The sequence below is a fragment of the Galleria mellonella genome, unplaced genomic scaffold (assembly GCF_026898425.1).
Source record: "Galleria mellonella isolate WM207_F2 unplaced genomic scaffold, CSIRO_AGI_GalMel_v1 utg352, whole genome shotgun sequence".
NCBI lineage: Eukaryota > Metazoa > Arthropoda > Insecta > Lepidoptera > Pyralidae > Galleria > Galleria mellonella.
The window spans coordinates 4091434-4111029 of NW_026442084.1; the positions used below are offsets into that span (position 1 = coordinate 4091434).

The following is a 19596-nucleotide window of genomic DNA, read 5'->3' on the forward strand; positions in this document are numbered from 1 at the left end:
TAGATATAATAATTTATTTGCATTACTTACAGCACACAAACAGCAACAGACACAAATGCAAAGTGAAAAAAGATAAAAAAGATACATGTACAAAACATTAAAAAAAAAAAAAACTAAAACAAAATTAGAATGCATAAAATTAGTAACAATTTTTTTTCTTCATGCGTGTGCCACAGTAATACAAAACGGCCACAATTCAGCTTATTGCTTTACCCTAAAAAGAGCAAAACACTGATATTCTGTTGTGGCCAAAAGTGAGGCGCGAAATACCACTAAAAAAAATAAAAAAAAGAAAGATATATAGATATTTATATATATTTAAACAAACGCGCCCACACTCTTCAATATTAAGGAGTGAACCTTCCAATCCACATTTTTTGCACGCACGGATTGACCGAGTTTATCTATTTTCAATGCTACATGTAAATTATATTACTTATGTATGTATGTATGTACGTGTGGCAGTCACCCCACTAATATGGCTTAGCACACCATATGTTGTATGTAAGAAATGTTTATTATTTAACAGGTCAAGATTGTTTTTTATACCACAAACAACATGCAAACAGCAAACAAGCATACAGCCTGTATGATGGTAAACGGTCACTGTAGCCCATGGACGCCTGCAACAGTAGGGGTGTCAAGTGTGCGTTGCCGGCCCTGATGAAACCTTAATAATAAGAAATAGGGTATCTATTTGAAGAACTCGATACTGATCTGGTCATCATGTCGAGGTATCAAATATGTTGAAATTTCAAGATTTTGTTTTATACGAGTAAATCTGAATGATTTAAAAAACAATTGTGACAAAAATGGGTTCATAATTGACGATGGAATAGCATAAAAATAATACTTATCATTCATCATCATTATATCAGCCTTTAACTGTCCACCGCTGAACATAAGCCTCCCCCTTGGGGGGTTTTAGCCAGTAGTTGCCACGCTTGGCAGTTGGACTGGCAACCGCAGTTAGGCTCTGGAAATATTTTAAGAGGGACGCCGCTGCCTATTCCTCGCCCTCCCTTAGTCGTTTCTTACGATATCCACGGGAAAGGAAGGAGTTGCCCATTCTATGCCGGGACCACATAGCGTAATTATTATTATTGCTACACAATGGACTAAATCGCTAGAATTCGAACCCGGGAAATTACAACATATATATACATACATAAAAAACGAGATAACATAAATGATTTAAAATATATATATATATATATATATATATAAACGTAAGTAGGTATTTTTTACATTAAATCAAATATTAACTTTTCCATGCCATGGCTTAGTTAAATTATACAAACAAACTGAAACTGCTCTTCTTGCGAGAAGTTACCTCAAATTTAGTTATTCTGTACATCTGTAGAACTTAACTGCAGGTGTTAACTTAATTTCAATGTTCGCCGAAGACAGGTCTTGAGGGAGTTCATGATTAGCTTTTACCCGCGACTTTGTGTAACTGGTATACGTACATTGACCGTGTAAAAATAAGCCTACATTCTTCTCCATTCCCTATAGTACGAGTATGTGTACACCAAATTTCATAGTGGTTAGTTAAGCCATTAAGGCGTTATAAAGAAACAAACAAACAAACAAATACACTTATTATACATTTATAATAAATAGTCGTAAAAAACAAATGAATTGAGAACTTCCATATTCTAGAATTCGCTTAAAAACAAATAAGCAAATAAAAGTCGCGTGCATCGCTAGTTCTATTCATTTTTAACCGATTAAAAAAAAGGAGATTGTCACGTCGGTTGTACGTTTGTTTTTTATGTTTGTCCAATGGATATATAATATTTACAGAATGGTCCCATAGAAATTTTATCAAAATCGGTTCAGTACTTTTGTTTTTAAATCAAAATAAGTGATTTTGCCATAATTGACATCGGGTTTTTTTTATGGAACACAATATAATTACTAGTATATATTTTGAAAAATAGAAGCTTCAACTCCCACATATAGGTGTCCTAAAGTATTTTTAAACTGTACTTTAAATCGGTCGATTAGAACTTGCTAAACAGAATTACAAGCACGTCCAACTTTTAGTTGTACAAGTGGACAATAAACTCGAGTTAAACAGTTACAAGTGTCACCTGGTAGTAGGGTTACCATTTTCAAATTGGAAAAGTCCGGACAGAAAAATTTTCGTAAAAATACATGTCCCTATTTTTTATTTACTCTTTATTGCACCACTTAAAGAATAATACAAAGCTAAATATCTATTACACTTATGAAGTATAAGAGGTCGTCATATCGTTAAAGCAACTTCCTAACAACTTTTGGGTAGAAGAGTAAATGGGTAAATGAGTGATAACATTTTTTCATCATCAATGTCTTGAGGAGCCCAATATATAGATATCGTTTTTTTTTTAATACAACTTAGAATGGCAAATAAGCTGACGGCCCACCTGATGGAAAGTGTTAATCGTCGCCTATAGATATGAGCAGTACCATGGACATAACAGAGTATACTGTTTCGCCCATGATACCCCCCATGCGATGCCATTCCTGAGGACTCAGGTGTTATTCCTCTGTACCCAGTAAATTCACGCCATATCTCACCCTTCAAACCGAAACACAGCCATGCAAACACAACTGCTTCACGGTAGAAACACGAATGGGACAGAGGTACCCAAGCAATCGGCTTTTGTACAAAGTCTCCCTCTGGTAAAATATCGTATCGTAGTATCGTATCGGTATCCATATTACCCTAGCCTACTGTCTAGCATAATCTCTCAATTACTGTCATCATTCTTTTAACACGTTGCTTTAATATTAATAACGCCATAAAGGCCTTTCAACGCCGCACACCGCAGTTTCGTCAGTGTTGGCAAACAATGCGTGTTTATGTTTGTCGTATATAATGACGTTAGATATCTTACATCATACTTCTATACTTAGGCGACAGCACACAGACTAAAGTTTACATCGTTATTTAAGTAAGAATACAAAATATTTAATAAGTACGAATATACGCCGACAATCGATGGGAAAGAAAGGTTCTCGAGTGGCGACCCCGTATAGGCAATCGCAGTGTAGGACGACCTCCCCATTAGATGAAGTGATGGCCTCAAATGAATTGCAGGGAGTCAATGGATGCAGGTGGCTCAGGACTGTTCCTTATGGCAGTCTATGGGGGAGTCTATGTCTAGCACTGGATGAATAATGGCTGAAATGATGATGACGATGATGATATGTCATTATTAATAGCGTCTAATTTTTATTTGTTAGAAGTTTCGTAAATACACATTATATTTTACTACCGATTTAATTTACGTGTAATTTGGTTGAGAAAACTCGACAAGTTTACCAGAGGAAGAGTTTGTACAAAAGTAATTTGTTTGGGCACCTCTGTCCGATCCGTGTTTCTACGTGAACTAGTTGTGTTTGCATGGCTGTGTTTCGGTTTGAAGGGTGGCATATAGCAGTGAATTTACAGGGTACAGAGAAATAACACCTGAGTCCTCAGAAATGGTAACGCATGGGAAGCAGTATACTCTGTTATGTTCATGGTATTGCTCGTGTATAGTATAGGCGAGGGTTACCACTTCTCATCAGATGGGCCGTCAGCTTGTTTGACATTCTAAGTTGCATAAAAAAAAAGTAATCTAGTACACTATCGACGGGAAAACAAAAGTACATCGGGACCATTCGGGACCTTAATCATGAGTTGTGACGCGAGCACGAAGTGGAAGATTACTTCTTATCGATATTTTATTGAGGGCCGTAAATTCTTCATTTAATGCGGCTAGTCGTCAAATAAAGAATTTAAGGCCCTCAATAAAATATCGACAAACTGTACAGAGTAAGGCTGCCGTTACAGTTTTGATGGATGCAATAAATCTGGATTCAGATCACATAGGGCGTTGCCTTACAACTCTTACGACACGTGTGTTGCAAGTTGACGCGGTGTGTATTATATTCTCGATAGGCGGTAGCAAGAATCGGTGGCGTATCGTTTATAAGATCGGTAGGTACAGATTATGTTACATGGTTATATTGCTTTGCCGAGAGGGAGTACTGTGTAGCATTAAGTCTTCCTCTTCAAGCGACTTAAAAAATACAAAGGAATAGAGAACGGCATCCTTTTTTGAAGTCGATTAAAAAGAAAGAGGTCTCAGTTTGGTTGTATTTTTTTGTTTATTACTTCATAACTTAGTCATTTATAAACCGATTTAAAAATTTTTAAAAACCTTCAGATTGGGCCCATAGAAATTCGATTCAGTAGTTTGTAAATTATTGAAGATTGTATCCCACAAAAGAAAACTTCAAATGTGATAAAACCAGATAAATGATTTTAGTCTAAAAATTATACTATGGGACCAATCTATAAACATTTCAGATAAACAAAGAATCCTCCAAATCGGTTTAGAACTGACGGAGTCATGAGCTAACAAACATAAAAGAAAATACCACCGAATTGCGAACCTTCTTCTTTCCAAGTCGGTCGAGAACACAGCTATACCCGCCTAGTCGCTTGACGACAGAAACAAGAGTGGGATATAGGTATCCATGCAAACTTGATTACTTTATTGATTTTGTTCCAACAAAGTAAGATGCTTCCATTGCTTCCTATGAATGAAAATTGACAATATTACACTTGTAAGGGAGATGGGAGGTTAGAAGGGTAGGTGGAGGGGGAGGGGGACAGAGGTAACATTTCGGATGTTTGTGTCATTGTCACATCTAGCTATCCAAGCCAATAATTCGCGTTTATTGGAGGACGGTCTCATCTAATTGAATGAACGAAAGATATCCTTATCAACCGACTTCGAAAAGGAGGTTCTCGATTTAGTTGTATTTTTTTAATATTTGTTACCTCTTAACTCGGACAGTCAGAAACCGATTTGAAAAAAAAATCTTTTCTTTTATCTGAACGGGTATACCATACTTACAGATTATGTACCATACCATAAAAGATAAAAAAATTTTAACATTCTACATTAATATAGCGTATCTAGCTATTAATTGATTCATTGTTCATTCATTTTCAATATAATATGGGAAATTCCAAAAAAAAACGTGCCTACAAACATTTTAAAGGCTGGCAACGCACAAGCAACTCCTCTCGTTTTGTGAGTGTTTAGGTACGACAGTAGACATTTCCCAATAGGTGGACCGTCTGCTCATTTACTTCCCTAATAATAAAAAAAAAGACTCAAGATACGAGTATTTCGTGGTTTTCTAAAACCACGAAATACTGTTTTGTATTCTGTCTTAAAATACTAAGGTATCAAAATAATACAGCATGGATAGTTTCTCAGTTTTACGTATGGCTAACGAATTTGATCTCATCCTATATCTGAATATAGGGTGATTCTGAAATAAATTTCTGTCTTTAGTGTTCTGCAAAAACAGCTAACTAGTTTCTCTATTACACGTTTCTAGAACAGTAAATTAGATAATAAAGCATAGATCCAGTTTGTGGTGACATAACTTTTCAATTTAGTTATACAACATTTGTCCCCATACATCTATCATACGAGATCAATCATTCTAATGTAATACAATGAGAACAAAGCCCATACACATGTAACGCTGAGTAATATATAATCGCTTTGATATTTTGATCCCCATTATCCGAATTATTCCATTATTCTTTTATTATCTAAAAACGTATTCAAATCGATCCCTTCTGTATAGAGGGCAAGTGGTTCCTAAACTTTTGGGGACATTAAAGAGTTAATAAATTATTATTCATTTCTGAAACTCGTTACTTGATATGAAATTTTTAACTATGCTAAACGAATATAATTCAAATTTTTGTTGCAAAATGTAAAAAGAGAAATATACTGGCTTCCACGTAACAAAATTAATATAAGACCAATATTTAACCTATCGATTGTAATCTATTGATTGCAAAAAGAATGATTAAAATCGTTTTAGATTTCACACCCAAAAATTTATTTTTAATAACTTTACATGTTTTTAATATTTTCTTTAAATTTAAAAAGCACTCGAAACTTAAATAGGTTTCCACAAAACATATGCATGGTTCTCAATTAGTCTTCAAAAGACCGCTTATCAAATAAAACCAACCGCATTGAAATCGACAAACATTCAGACATAGACTTCAAATTGGTGTGACTGCTTGTAGTAGTTGTTTATTTATTCACAAAACTCTAATAAAACGATTTGACGTTCAAATAGCCTATTGCAATATTTTGTTTTCCATGTTTGTTCAAACTATTAACGTATCTCTAACAAGTTAAGGATAGTACAGACTGTAATTAAAAAACTATAATTAAAAAATCAAATAATTCATTAAAACTTATGGAAGTAACATATAATATCTATGTTAATATATCAAGCTGATGATACGCATATGTTTGTTAATTAATCACGGTTTTTTAATGGATGATAATGGAATGGTAACCCCGCTAGCACTAACGGTATAAGCTGGCTGGGTACCAGTGAAGGATGATAGGTGTGATGAAAAGGCAAGTCAGTTGGCTCATCGTGAAGTACACGCCAGGAATTAAGCACTATGGTTTCCAAGGAGAACCACGTGGAGGTCGACCTGACAGGATATATTGCTAGCAATGGGACTGGCCAGTCCGTATCACTAACACTCCCTTCCCGCTGGATCAATCACGGTTGTACCACTAAATCGAGTTGAATGTAATTTGGTACACAGACGGTGTTGTCCGATAATTTTTCTGTTAATCCTAATCCATGGGAACAAAATCGGGAATCGCAGCTAGTACATTATACAAAATAGGAAAATAAGCTATATTATTATGTCCATGTTAAAGAGGTTAAAAATTTAAGTACCTGCCTGTATCCGATGTATATTTAAAGAACATCTGTGATGGCCGTAGTATTATCCATATCAACAGGCAACAGTAACCACTTTTCATCAGGTGGGTTGACAGCTTGTTTGTCGCAGCTTTGAGTGCGAGGCCATCATTTGCCGTTCTCGTGAAATATCATAATTTATTTATAGTAAGCCATTCATTGTTCATATAACGTGTAACCACAGATCGAACATTTCGTAATAAAAATGATTAATAAAAAAAAAAACGCAATATAGCAATAAATATATATTCTTAATAATATTAAAAATATTACTGTAAATGTGTAGTAAGTATGTTTGTTTGTTTGTTTGTTATCTTATAACGGCTTAACCAATTACTATGAAATTTGGTATGCATGTACTATGGAGAAAGATATAGGCTAATTTTTATCGCGGTCAGTAAACATATCGCGGTCATATGGACGACGTCACGGTAAAATCTAGTTAATATTATAAATGTGAAAGTTCGTAAGAATGAATGGATTGATACATGGATGTTTGTTCCTCTATCGCACAAAAATTACTAAACGGATTTGAATGAAATATGGTACATGGGTAAGTTGTATCCTAACTTAGCATTTAAGATACTTTATGCACTGATCCACGCAAGTGAAACTGCGGGATAAAGCTAGTAAACAATAAACGGCGCATGTACCATACACAAACATATAAATTTTTAAATAAAGATACTTGTCTTAGCTGATCGCGTGCGTTTAATAACACGCGCGGTGTAGAATAACTTCGCCAGTTGATAAATGTGTATTGTGTGTACGCATCCTTACCGACAGACATGACATCATTATGGAGATTATGTTGGAAAATCCAGTGCAAATATTTCACAGCCTTTATCCTGGTTTAATGTCATATCTATTTATAATTAGATCTATATTTATTTATTTTAAAAGTTCTTACAACATAAATGCAATAATACTTGAAATTACATACTAATGGTATTATTATTTGCATACTAACAATGGCAGCGGAATTAAACAAAATTATTGTAATAGACTAACCAGTTTGTTTATTTTTTATTGTTCTAAGTTAAATATTTATTTATTACTACCTCTTACGTGTGACTTTATCCGCGTGATCGGGATATGTTTACCGATCGGAATAAAACGTAACCTAATTTCATATAGTACGGGTATATTAAATTTCATAGTGATTGGTTAAACTGTTAAGGTGCTATGAGTCAATACACATACTCACTTTCACATTTATAATATTAGTAATGATTATAAGTATAAATTGGAATAATTAGATAATTTAAATATAAAAGTATTCGTAAAAAGCCAATAACATTATTTTTCGTCAGAGATGTAAAATTATGCTTTTATCGGTTACATTTAAAAAAAAAAGATCATTCGTTTCATTACTCTTTGCGTTTTTTTTTTTTTATACAACTTAGAATGGCAAACAAGCTGACGGCCCACCTGATGGAAAGTGGTAACCGTAGCCTATAGACATGAGCAGTACCATGGACATAACAGAGTATACTATTTATACTTTATCGTTACTCAAATTTCTATTATAAATAATAAATAATTTTTATAAAGTGTAAAAGAAAATAAATAGTTTTTCCATCTTGTAGAAAAAAAAATATAAAATTGATTTGACTCACAATACCTAAAGTAACAATATGTTATCTATATTTTAATTGCCCAATTGATTTGTCATAATAGTAGAAATTCATATAAATCAACAACAAAATGTAGATTAGTTTAATAAAACTTACCTTTCATTAATGTATCCATTTTCGATTTCCCCGCTTGAACAAAAATACCTAATCGTGTATTCACCTATTACTGACGATGAGTGCATTTTATATTACAAACCACACGAAATAAAAAAAAAATTAAACTAAAATAAACATATTTTTTACTTTTAATAGAAATTATCTATTATTTTTAATTACTTTTTCTTGTTATTTGTAAATAAATATTTAGGATAATACTTCGAAATTATCTTAATATTTTCATCTTGAGGAGCAGATGTTTTGAAACAATTGATAGATTTCAACGTATTTAATATTTCTATACTAGTTGCAGTATTAAATATTCATGTAATGAAAATTGATATGGTACAATGTGGGCGGATATAATATACGTATTACGTAGGTAGGTATTACAAAGTAGTATAAGAGCTAAAACTGCTTAATATAGTATGTACATAAGCTACAGAATAAAATTAAAAAAATTCTACAAGTTAAGTTCACTTCGAATACCACACAGATCAAGTCACGGATACAGCTAGTTTAAAACAAATGAATATATGGTTTTTTAAATAAGTTCATACAGATTCAATTACGTTGATAATAATTACGAATAGATTAAACAATAATTGTCCAAATTGAAATGCGAGCTCCTATACTAAGTAGACAAGTGGGCGTTTCTAGAAATGCAGACAGCAGTGGACCATACTGGACTCGACCACAGAATAAATAAATATGTTTCACTCGATTATGAAGACAACCAGTGATTAAATATATTATAAATTAATAATTTTAAAACTACATAAAAAAAGGATCAATAAATCGATTGTGTTTTCTATGTAGTTAACAACGCGACATCTTTGTCAATACTCAACTGATTTTAATGCTTTTTTTTATTAAAAATTGTTCGCTTAAATTTCATTGATATTAACACTGTCAAGAATGAAATCATTTGTATTTTGTTAATCTAAATCATAAATTATTCGACATAACATAGTTCTAGTTAACTTAGTTGAACTAACAACAAAGATAAGTTTCGAACTAAATTGAGGTTTATTTCAGAGACGACCAGAGGTTTGTTTTCAAAGTGGTAGTTTGAAATTCAGCGAAGGATATGAGGGATGGTGTTATGAATTTAATAATAGCCAAGGCTTCGTGAGGGTGACGTACTTTCATTGATTACTGAAATGAAATATTATCTTCCAACTGACTTCAAAAAGCTTTCATATTGATTATAAAATATTTATGGGGTGAGTATTAGATCTGTTGGAGATGAATGTAGCCATTTTCTTTTACTTTCAAACTGTAAGACTTGTATGACGACATAACACCTTAGGCTTAAGGAATGGCAACGCATGGGCGTCCCAGTGTAATCTGTGCTGTCCATGTTGCTGTTCATGTCTATAGGAGACTGTACTGACTATTGACTGGTTATTCACCTACAGCTTGTTGTTTAGTGTCAGTTAAAAAAAAATTGATGTGTATAATACATAATGGTCGAGAAACGGACAGCAGCGTCTTTTAAAAAATATCACCAAAATCCAAACTGCGGTTGCCAACCCGTGTATCAAGCGTGGCAACTACTGGCAAAATACCCCCAATGATAATAATAATAATAATAATAATAATAATAATAGCCTTCCAAAGTCCAACCCCGCGTCCGAGCTCACCATCTAGCTCACGTGGAAGGCGGTCACGCGTATAAATAAAACCTACGCGGCTAAAGGGGCAATGGCAAAAATAAAGATGGCAAGTAATAATAACGTAGACAGTATAGGGTCGCTGCCCGGGGGTCGCCGGGGCGCGTCTACAACTGGCGGTAGGCGCGGCAGAATGCGAGCCAGCCGACCGGCCCCACCACCTGGTCGGTCCGACCCCTCGCCATCGACATCAGCTGGCTTGGCGCCGGCAGGGCCGTCACAGGCCCAGCAATCGGTGCCCGCCACTGGTGGTACACGTCGCATGAGGTGGACAAGAGCCATGAATGAGGACCTCATGCGTGCGTTCTTCAGGGCTACAGGGACAGAAACAGGCAGAACAGGATACCGGGCAGTAATGCACCGCGAGTTTCTGCGTCTTTTACCGGATCTAATAATCGGAACAGAACCTAGCCGACAGAGTTCGGTACATACACGCTCTTATGTTTAGCGCGACCGAACTCGAACGATTGCGAATGAAGTTGTTCCAGAAGTAATCCGCGACCGTAGAGCAACCCATCTCAGACGTGCTACCTAGCGTAGAGGTGGTATATAAACGCTTTCAGATAGCGGATTTGACGGAACAACTTCCCAGGATATAGAGCATATGAGGAGCATACTAGAGGAGGCGATTCTAGAGATCGAAGAACTCCCCTCGAAGAGAGACCGAAGCTTCCCCGGATATATCCAAATGGGGCGACGCGGGATGCCATTGAGGCCACAAATGGACTGCTGCCTCAGTACCTTGAGGGCAGCGGTGACCTGGGAGAGACGAGTTCAATTTTTGGCGCTGCGTTGGCAGTATGCCGATATAACCAAATATTTTGCCCCGGGCTGGACGTAATATCCAAAGGGATAATATGAAACCAGCCTGGAAAAAAGGATGAACGACGGATATTTAGGCCAGAGTTCATTGGTAGACTGCTCTGCTTCAGGGAGGGCAACACACGCCCGAGAATTTTTAAAGAGGCCTTTGCTGGGACAGGTGTACGTCTGTTCCAGCCGGACTTCGGGCACAAACTTACGGAGCGCATAGATGAACTGAAGCAGAAGATCGCTGCATGGGGGAAGCGACTCCGACGGTACTCTGAGAGGGTTGAGAGACCTCTTATCAACAGAATAGCCTCTTTATGAGTGATCAACGGAAGTTTTATAGGAACTTGGAGCGCCCAAAACTACAGCCCACAGGACAAAGACCCGAAACAGCCAATTTCGTCGCCTTCTGGAGACAGCTGTGGTCTGAACCTGTGGAACATGAGGAGGGCGCATGGATGCACGATGTTGAGGAAGCATGTGCTCGAATAACGCCGATGAACGCCATTGCCATTACGGAGGAAGACGATTGCCGCGATCCGTCGGGCTCCGAACTGGAAAAGTCCGGGGATCGACGGATTGCAGCACTACTGGTTAAAGGCGTTCTCGGCCAGCCTAACAACCTTAGCCGTGCAATTCCAGAGTGATCGAAAACAGGGAATAAATTAATTAATAAATAACCGGGATCATCATTTAGCTCCTAAGACGGACGATACCGCGGATCCATCTAAATATCGCCCCATCACTTGTCTTACGACAATATATAAGACGTTAACATCCGTTCTGAGCGCTAAGATCTCTCGTCATGTGTACGAGAATAAGATCCTATCTAGCGCTCAGAACGGATATAGGGGCGGTAGCCGCGGATCGAAGGATGCTCCTCATTGATGCTGTCGCTGGCCACGTGGTCAAGCGGAACCGTCGGAATTTCTCCGCCGCCTGGATAGATTATAAAAAGGCGTTCGATTCCGTGCCCCATTCATGGCTCCGGAGGATACTCGAGCTGTACAAGATCGACGGTACAGTTCGAGTGTTTGGAGGCATGCATGGGGCAATGGACGACGATCCTGACTATCCAGGGCGAGCGATTGACGGATACCGCTGACCGGATAGAGATAAAGAGGGGAATATTCCAGGGCGATTGTTTGAGTCCACTTTGGTTTTGAATTGTCCCTGAATCCACTCAGTACTTTACTGGAGAATTCGGGGACTGGATTTCAGTATCGGAGAGGAGGTACACGAGTGTCTCACCTTCTGTATATGGATGACTTGAAACTGCTATATTCCGAGCCTCGAACGCCTGACGGAGCTGCTAAATATCGTAAACGATTATAGCAGCTCTATTAGGATGGCGCTCGGAATAGACAAGTGCGCGGTCCTCCATGTGCAGAGGGGACGGGTCACTCAAACTGAAGGGATCGCCACAGATCCCTCTAATATTAAAACCCTCTCCGAGGCTGAAACATACCGGTATCTGGGCATGTCACAAAACATCGGTGTGAAGGAGACGGATATGAAACAGTCAGTCCGCGAGGAATTTTTTGCGCGCCTTACAAGAGTACTGAAAAGTTATTTGTCGGGCGCCAATAAAATCCGAGCTTATAACGGCTGGGTCATACCCGTACTCCTTTACACTTTTGGCGTGCTCAGATGGTCTCAAACCGAACTCGAAGCCCTGGATCGGAAAGTCCGCACAACTATACCCTCCATAGAATGCATCACCCGAAATCGTCATATGACTGTATATCCCGCGGAAAGCTGGTGGTCGAGGCTTGTTAAGCGTTAAGACCATGCACAACCGCGAGATTGACAGCCTCAGGACATATTTTCTGGAGAAAAGAGACGAGGGTTTGCATAGAGAGGTCATAGAATGTGACAAAGGATTCACCCCTCTTTCTCTAGGCTAAAGAGGACTGGCGAAAACCCGAAGTTTTGAGTACCTCTCAGCGGGAGGCCGTATGGAAAGAGAAGGAGTTGCACGGAAGGTTCTTCAAAGCCCTTCACGGGCCGTACGTAAACATGAAGACCTCCGTGCACTGGCTACAGTTCGGTGATCTCTTCGGAGAGACCGAGGGTTTTCTCTGTGCAATACAGGATCAGGTGGTTAAGACGAACAATTACCGAAAGCACATTCTGAAGGATGGCACTGAGGACATCTGTCGAGCATGTCGCCATCCTGGAGAGTCACTCAGACATGTGCTTTCGGGTTGTTCAGCTCTTGCCAACACAGAGTACTTGCACAGGCACAACCAGGTAGCCAAAATTTTCCATCAAGAGCTAGCTCTGAAGTACGGCCTCGCGAATGAGAGGTTGCCGTACTATAAGTACGAGCCACAGCCGGTCCTCGAAAGCGACAGCGTCAGGCTCTAATGGGACCGATCCATCATCACGGACAGGACTGTTCTTGCGAACAAACCTGATATCGTGGTGATGGACCGGGCACTTTCGAGGGTGTTTTTGGTGGATGTCACCATACCGCATGACGAGAACCTCGTGAAAGCCGAAACCGAGAAGAAGAGAAAATATCTCGACCTGGCTCACGAGGTGACCGAAATGTGGGGGGTGACATCTACCGAAATCATCCCAATCGTTATGTCGGTGAACGGTCTTATCCCAACCAGTCTGGAACAACATCTCAGACGGTTGGGATTCCGAGGCGGCTCACTCCCGGGAAAGATGCAGAAAGCGGTGCTCTTAGATTCTGCCCGCATTGTACGCCGGTTTCTCTCCCTGGGACCCTGAACCCCGGCCGACTGTGCTTCTGCCGGGGGTTAGTTGCCATCTCCTCTCCTTAAGAGGGGAGATGAGAATTTTGGTAAAATTTAAAAATAATAATAACTTTATTGCATAACCATGATTTTAACAAACTCAGCACTGGAAATTACAGTAAAAGTATGTACGAATTCATTTGTACATTTGGATCAGTTTAAACATCTGTGTCTGAACTAGGTTATAAAACCTGTATCTCAGACAACAGCGCTCAACCCTCATTACATAGTATAATGTTAGTTCAGCTAAATTTTTAGTGCTACATATAGAATATTGATTTTATATAAAGTTAGTATATCTAATTATAACAATTGGCAATAATGAAAATTGTGAAATAATGTGCTCCCTGTGTGTAGAGTGTAATTTGAATGTATGTGTGTGGGAGAGTGTGTAAAATTATTTGTATGTTACTGTAATATTATTTAAATAATTTAAAGGTTCATCTTGAATTTAATTGTACAATATTATTTTAATTTATGTATCTATTAGTAGTATTTAGTAGTAGTTGTATTTTTATTATATTTCATTTTTTAATAGATTTTCCGTCTCATCGTAGTTCTTTTCTTTCAACCAGTCTACCACTCTGTCCCTACACTCTTTTCTATTTAAAGGATATATATTAAGAATTCTATTAAGTTTATTATATAAATGCGGACCAAGGTAACAAAAGAATCTATTTGTGAAGATATGTTTAAATGCTGGTATTGTACATATTTTATCACTGCGTCTTTTTTTGACATTATTATTATTGAATGGGGTGTGTGTGTGTTGCTTTTTTATAATACTATTTATAAAAATTTGTCGAACAGTTAAGACTGCACATGATCGATATAGAAGATGCGTTGAGAAGTAAATCGGGCGAAAGGTACTGAGTTTTAAGAATTGCCCTTTGGGCAATTTCAAGCTTAATTAATGAAGATTTTGAAGCTCCGCCCCAGCTAGATACACAATATGATAATATTGATTCAACTAAAGACACATATACACGCTTAATTATCAGTACATCTGCAATATATCTTAATTTTTTAAACACATAAATAAGTTTTCTAAGTCGTGTTACTAAGAGTTCTATATGACATTTAAAATTCAGATTAGAATCTAGCATTACTCCTAAATATTTTAAAGAATTCGTCTTTTTTAGTAAAGGGCATTTACAAGTTGATTTATTTGTGTTATTACAGCAATGCGCAATTAGGTTAAATTGTGATATATTGTTTTTTGATTTTCTAATGGAGAAATTAATATATGTTGTTTTTTCCGCATTCAATGTTAAATGATTGTTAAAAAGCCATTCAGAAACTACATTAAAGCCTTCCTGCGCAGATTGATAAACTTCATTCCAAGAATTAGCTGAAAACAAGAGTGCTGTATCATCCGCATAAGAAACTATTTTACCTCGATGAAGACAGAGATCACAGAGATCATTAATATAGATAAGAAAGAGTGTAGGGCCGAGAATACTTCCCTGCGGGATACCATGAGTAATTGCAAGGTCTTCACTGAAGTGTTTATCTATTTTTACACACTGGTAACGGTTATTTAAATAGTCACTTAAAAGTTTCAGTTCTGTACCTCGAATTCCCATTATTTCCAGTTTATGTTGTAAAATCTGTAATGAGACCGTATCGAAAGCCTTTGCGAGGTCAATAAAAATACCTAGAGTTTTTTTACCGCTATCCAAATTTTTGACTATCCATTCAGTTAGTTCATGAACTGCTTCATCAGCTGATTTGCCTACACGAAAGCCAAATTGGTTTTTAGAAAGCAGATTGTTTTGTTCCAGATATTTAACTAACCTAACATTTATGATCTTTTCTAGCAATTTAGATATTGCAGGAAGTAGAGAAATTGGTCTAAAATTTTCAATACAGTCTTCCCTACCCGATTTATGAATAGGAATGATTACCGATTTCTTTAGTACCTCCGGAAAAATGCCATCCCTAATACATTTTTGAAGCATGTACGTAAGAGGCGGAATAAGGATGTCTTTAAATTCCTTAAGAAGCCTGATTGGTATTAGGTCCCATCCCACTGATGAAGAGTTTTTTAATTCCATTATAAGTCTCTCAATCTCATTAGAATCAGTATCTAGAAATACAAAAGACTCACGGACAGAGGGCAGAGCTTTCACTAGCAGAGACATCGCACTTGCCCGTGAAACAGAAGTGAATTTTGAGGCAAGATTTTTTCCTACATTAGCAAAATAGTTATTAACCCCATTAAGAGACTCTTCGATGTTAGTTTTATTTAGCAATTCACTAGTGTCACTTAAGGTCCTTGTACAGCTTGTAGCCTTTTTTATAGCACTCCATAGCTGTTTGCTGTTTTTACCGGCTTTCTTAATTTCTAATTTTTCATACTCTATTTTTGCTCTTTTTAAGGTCTTATTACAGAAGTTTCGGTAACGTTTATACGAAATTTTGAGTATTTCATTACCAGGATTCTGTTTTAATTTTTTATTCATATTGTCACGATTACGCAAGCATCTTAATAGACCCGGAGTTAACCAAGGTTTAATGAGTATATTTCTTCTTGATACTTTTGTAATTATAGTATTTTCAATTACAGCGCGATGTAGACTACGTACAAAGTATGACATGGCAAAATTAATATCGCATGAATTATATATTACGTTATAGTCTATTGTCTGTAAATTTGATCTAATTCCTTCATAGTTAACTCTAGTAATTTGGCGTTTAACTTTTATTTTGTTTAATGAGTGTTGTAAACATAATAAAAAATGATAAACTGCCATAGGAACGGCCCCGTTTTTTATGACAATCTATGACAGAGGCATGTGTTTAACAGTAGACAGATAACAGCTTATATGAAGGGGGAAAGGGATTGTTAGTAATGGAGACTGAGAATTCCATTGCTAGCAATATACCCAACCAGGTCGACCTCCTCGCGGTTCCCCCTGGAAACCATCATGATTAATTCCAGATGAATTCATCATGATGGGCTAACTGACCTGTTTTCATCCTCCTCGATCACCATTCACTGGTGCCCCGCCAGCGTATCCCGTTAGCGCAGGCGAGGTTACCATTCCATTTTCATCCAATAAAAAAAACAGCTTATATGATGATGATGATGATGACATATATATAAAAACTGCCAATAACTACCTAAAACCGTAATGTGGCTTAATTAGGGATTATTAGTAATCATATAGACAATATTCATATTATTAGAAAATAAATCAAATCAAAGTATCAACTTATGTCATTGTAAGTCAATATTGCAATATATTTGCGGTACATCCAGGAACTGAGGTACAGCACGACATATTTGTCTGAGGTACAAATATCAACAAAAGTGTAAACGCACCGAACCCCGTTGAGAATTCAAACATGCCAAGCGTTGGATACGAAATTCACACTTAAATACTGGCGCCCAGGGGAAATTGGACTGCTAGACTTATTTCCCCTTTACTACGGTCCCCACTAAGTGACGGTACATTTATTTGAGGTAAGGTAAATACAATAATAATAGTAAAATGATTGTTTTCATAAAATAATGTTTAGGTTATGTTCATTGAAATAGACTTTCATTTCCACTCGAGGACCGAAGAACGGAAGATGTTTTGGGTGTGTATTATTAAATGTAAATTGATGGATGCTTATATGTAATGGTAACCCCGCCTGTACTATTGATTTATAGTTACTGACGAGATACCAGTAACATTTTAAAAGGGAGTCTAAAATCAGTTTATTTTTATTTGGATGGTAATGGAAACCCCACCTGCGCTAACAGTATACGTTGGCGGGGCACCAGTGAGGGATGATAGGTGAGGATGAAAAGGGAGGTCAGTTAGCCTCTCGTAATGAATACACCTAGAATTCAGCATGATGGTTTCCAGAGGAGGCCACGTGGAGGTCGAACTGCCAAGGTATATTGTTAGCATTGGTAGTGGTAATCCGCATTACTAAGAATCCCTGTCCCCTCCAAATCAGGTTAGTCCATCGTGACAAATTCATCAGGAATTAATTATAATAATAGTATCATCATAACTGTACGATGGTGGGATACCAGTGTAATAAGGGAGAAGCAAATCGATTCGAGACACACCTATCAGGACAGCTAGCAATGGGGGCTCTTAGACCCCATTGTTAAAAATCAGCTATATTTAAATAAGGTTATACTCATTGAAATGTAAGCAAGCCGAATGTTACACTGACCCCGAGTCATATAAGACGAGAAGATGACGATAAATTAAAACAAAGTTTTTATTTTTAAAAAATTTGAAATTATACAAACATGCTTAACAGTTTCGGAAAATATTCTGGAATGTCAGTTCCAAAAGTTTGTAAACATTTTAATCGTTGGACCCCTAATTAGGGATAAGTACAGGCCATTTTAGTGTATTCCGGGATTTATGAGATTGTGTTAAAAGGTTGTATAAATTAATCTAAAGTTTACTGTCCAAGCGAGTTCGTGTTGCCGGATTCTAATATAGCAATTCCGGATGCCATACAAAAATAAGACTTGGCAGCAACCAATACTGGCACGTACAAAACAGCTGATAGTCGCTACAACCTGAATATTGTATTACCAGATAATACAACTTAAAGGAAATCGGATATTAGCACATAACTGCCAAACCTGCATTGCAGTCGAACAAAGCTGGTTTGGAAAGCTCAAATACTTTCCAAACAATGGTGTTTCGTTCGTCTTGTAAAACAGATCAATATTAAAGATATCTGCAGCGAAAGTGCATAAGTAGAAATGTAAAATATCCAATGAAATTGCTGATTATGGGTATATTATAAATAATTTGAAAATGTAGATAATTAAGCAGAGTTGCATACGATAAAAACCTTCGGAAAGCGTTTGAAAAATCTGGACATCAAACATCATAGAAGCAGCCTAGACGTTTGTACAACTACACCTACAATGCTATTGGTAAACTTTTTTGGTAATTGAGTAAAGTCAATGTAAATTAATTTCGATTTTACAAGTCATACTCATAATTTTATGAATTCAAAGTCATGATCGTGTTATATAAATAACTCGAGTCACCGTTGGCAGATACATTACGGAGGATTATATATTTATTTCCAAAAATAACTTGTTTTATAAAATTCGCAATCCAAATTGTTGGTATCATAATCACGCATACGCCTTTTCGATGAATCTGAAATCTCAACGTAGTTCTCTTGCATATTCTAAATACTTTACTTCAGACCGCACTGTTTTTGGTGGAGCTCTTGGCACTCACCAAAATTTTTGGTTAATCTCTTTACATCTTGATACGATACGGCACAAACTTTTTTCTTTATCTGAATGAAATATCTATGCTTTCTTCTCCTTTACTTCCTACCCTCTATTAAGCCTAAAGATTTATTCTTCATAAGTTTGTGGTGTCGTAGCAAGTATCTTCATATACGAGGTTTGTCCGGAAAAATAAAAGTTTTTTAAAAATTTTATTTTACAATTATTCAGGTAAATCAATTTTATCCCCTTCAAATTGTTGGTCCCCCTGTGACATAATGCACTTGTGCCAACGCCGTTTCCACTTTGAGAAGGCTCCTTGAAAGACCTCTGGTTGTAGGTTTCTCAGCTGCCCCGTCGTAGCTTTTTTTATCTCATTTATGTCCCCCAAATGCCGCCCCCGAAGTACCAATTTGGTTTTTGGGAACAAGAAGAAGTCACACGGGGCCAAATCCGGCGAATAGGGGGGTTTCGGTCACCGTAATGGAATTTTTACTCAAAAACTCACGGACAACAAGAGAGGTGTGGGCAGGGGCATTGTCGTGTGAAGAATCCAACGCCCCTCTCGCGCCAATTTGGACGAACTCGTGCCACAC

At 37.1% G+C, this 19596-nt stretch overlaps 1 protein-coding gene across 4 annotated transcripts in view; it reads right to left on the reverse strand.

The window, feature by feature from the left end:
* LOC113519437 (IQ motif and SEC7 domain-containing protein 2) overlaps positions 1–19596 on the reverse strand; it is a 259086-nt gene that overhangs the window by 97341 nt on the left and 142149 nt on the right. The window contains exon 1 of one of the 4 annotated variants that reach the window (XM_031909575.2): positions 8535–8635. The exons of the other annotated variants lie outside the window; for them this stretch is intronic. Within the exon in view, the coding sequence (XP_031765435.1) occupies positions 8535–8620 (86 nt within the window). The 5' untranslated portion in view covers positions 8621–8635. Of the gene's footprint in view, positions 1–8534; positions 8636–19596 lie in introns of those variants that run through there. 4 annotated transcript variants of the gene reach the window in all.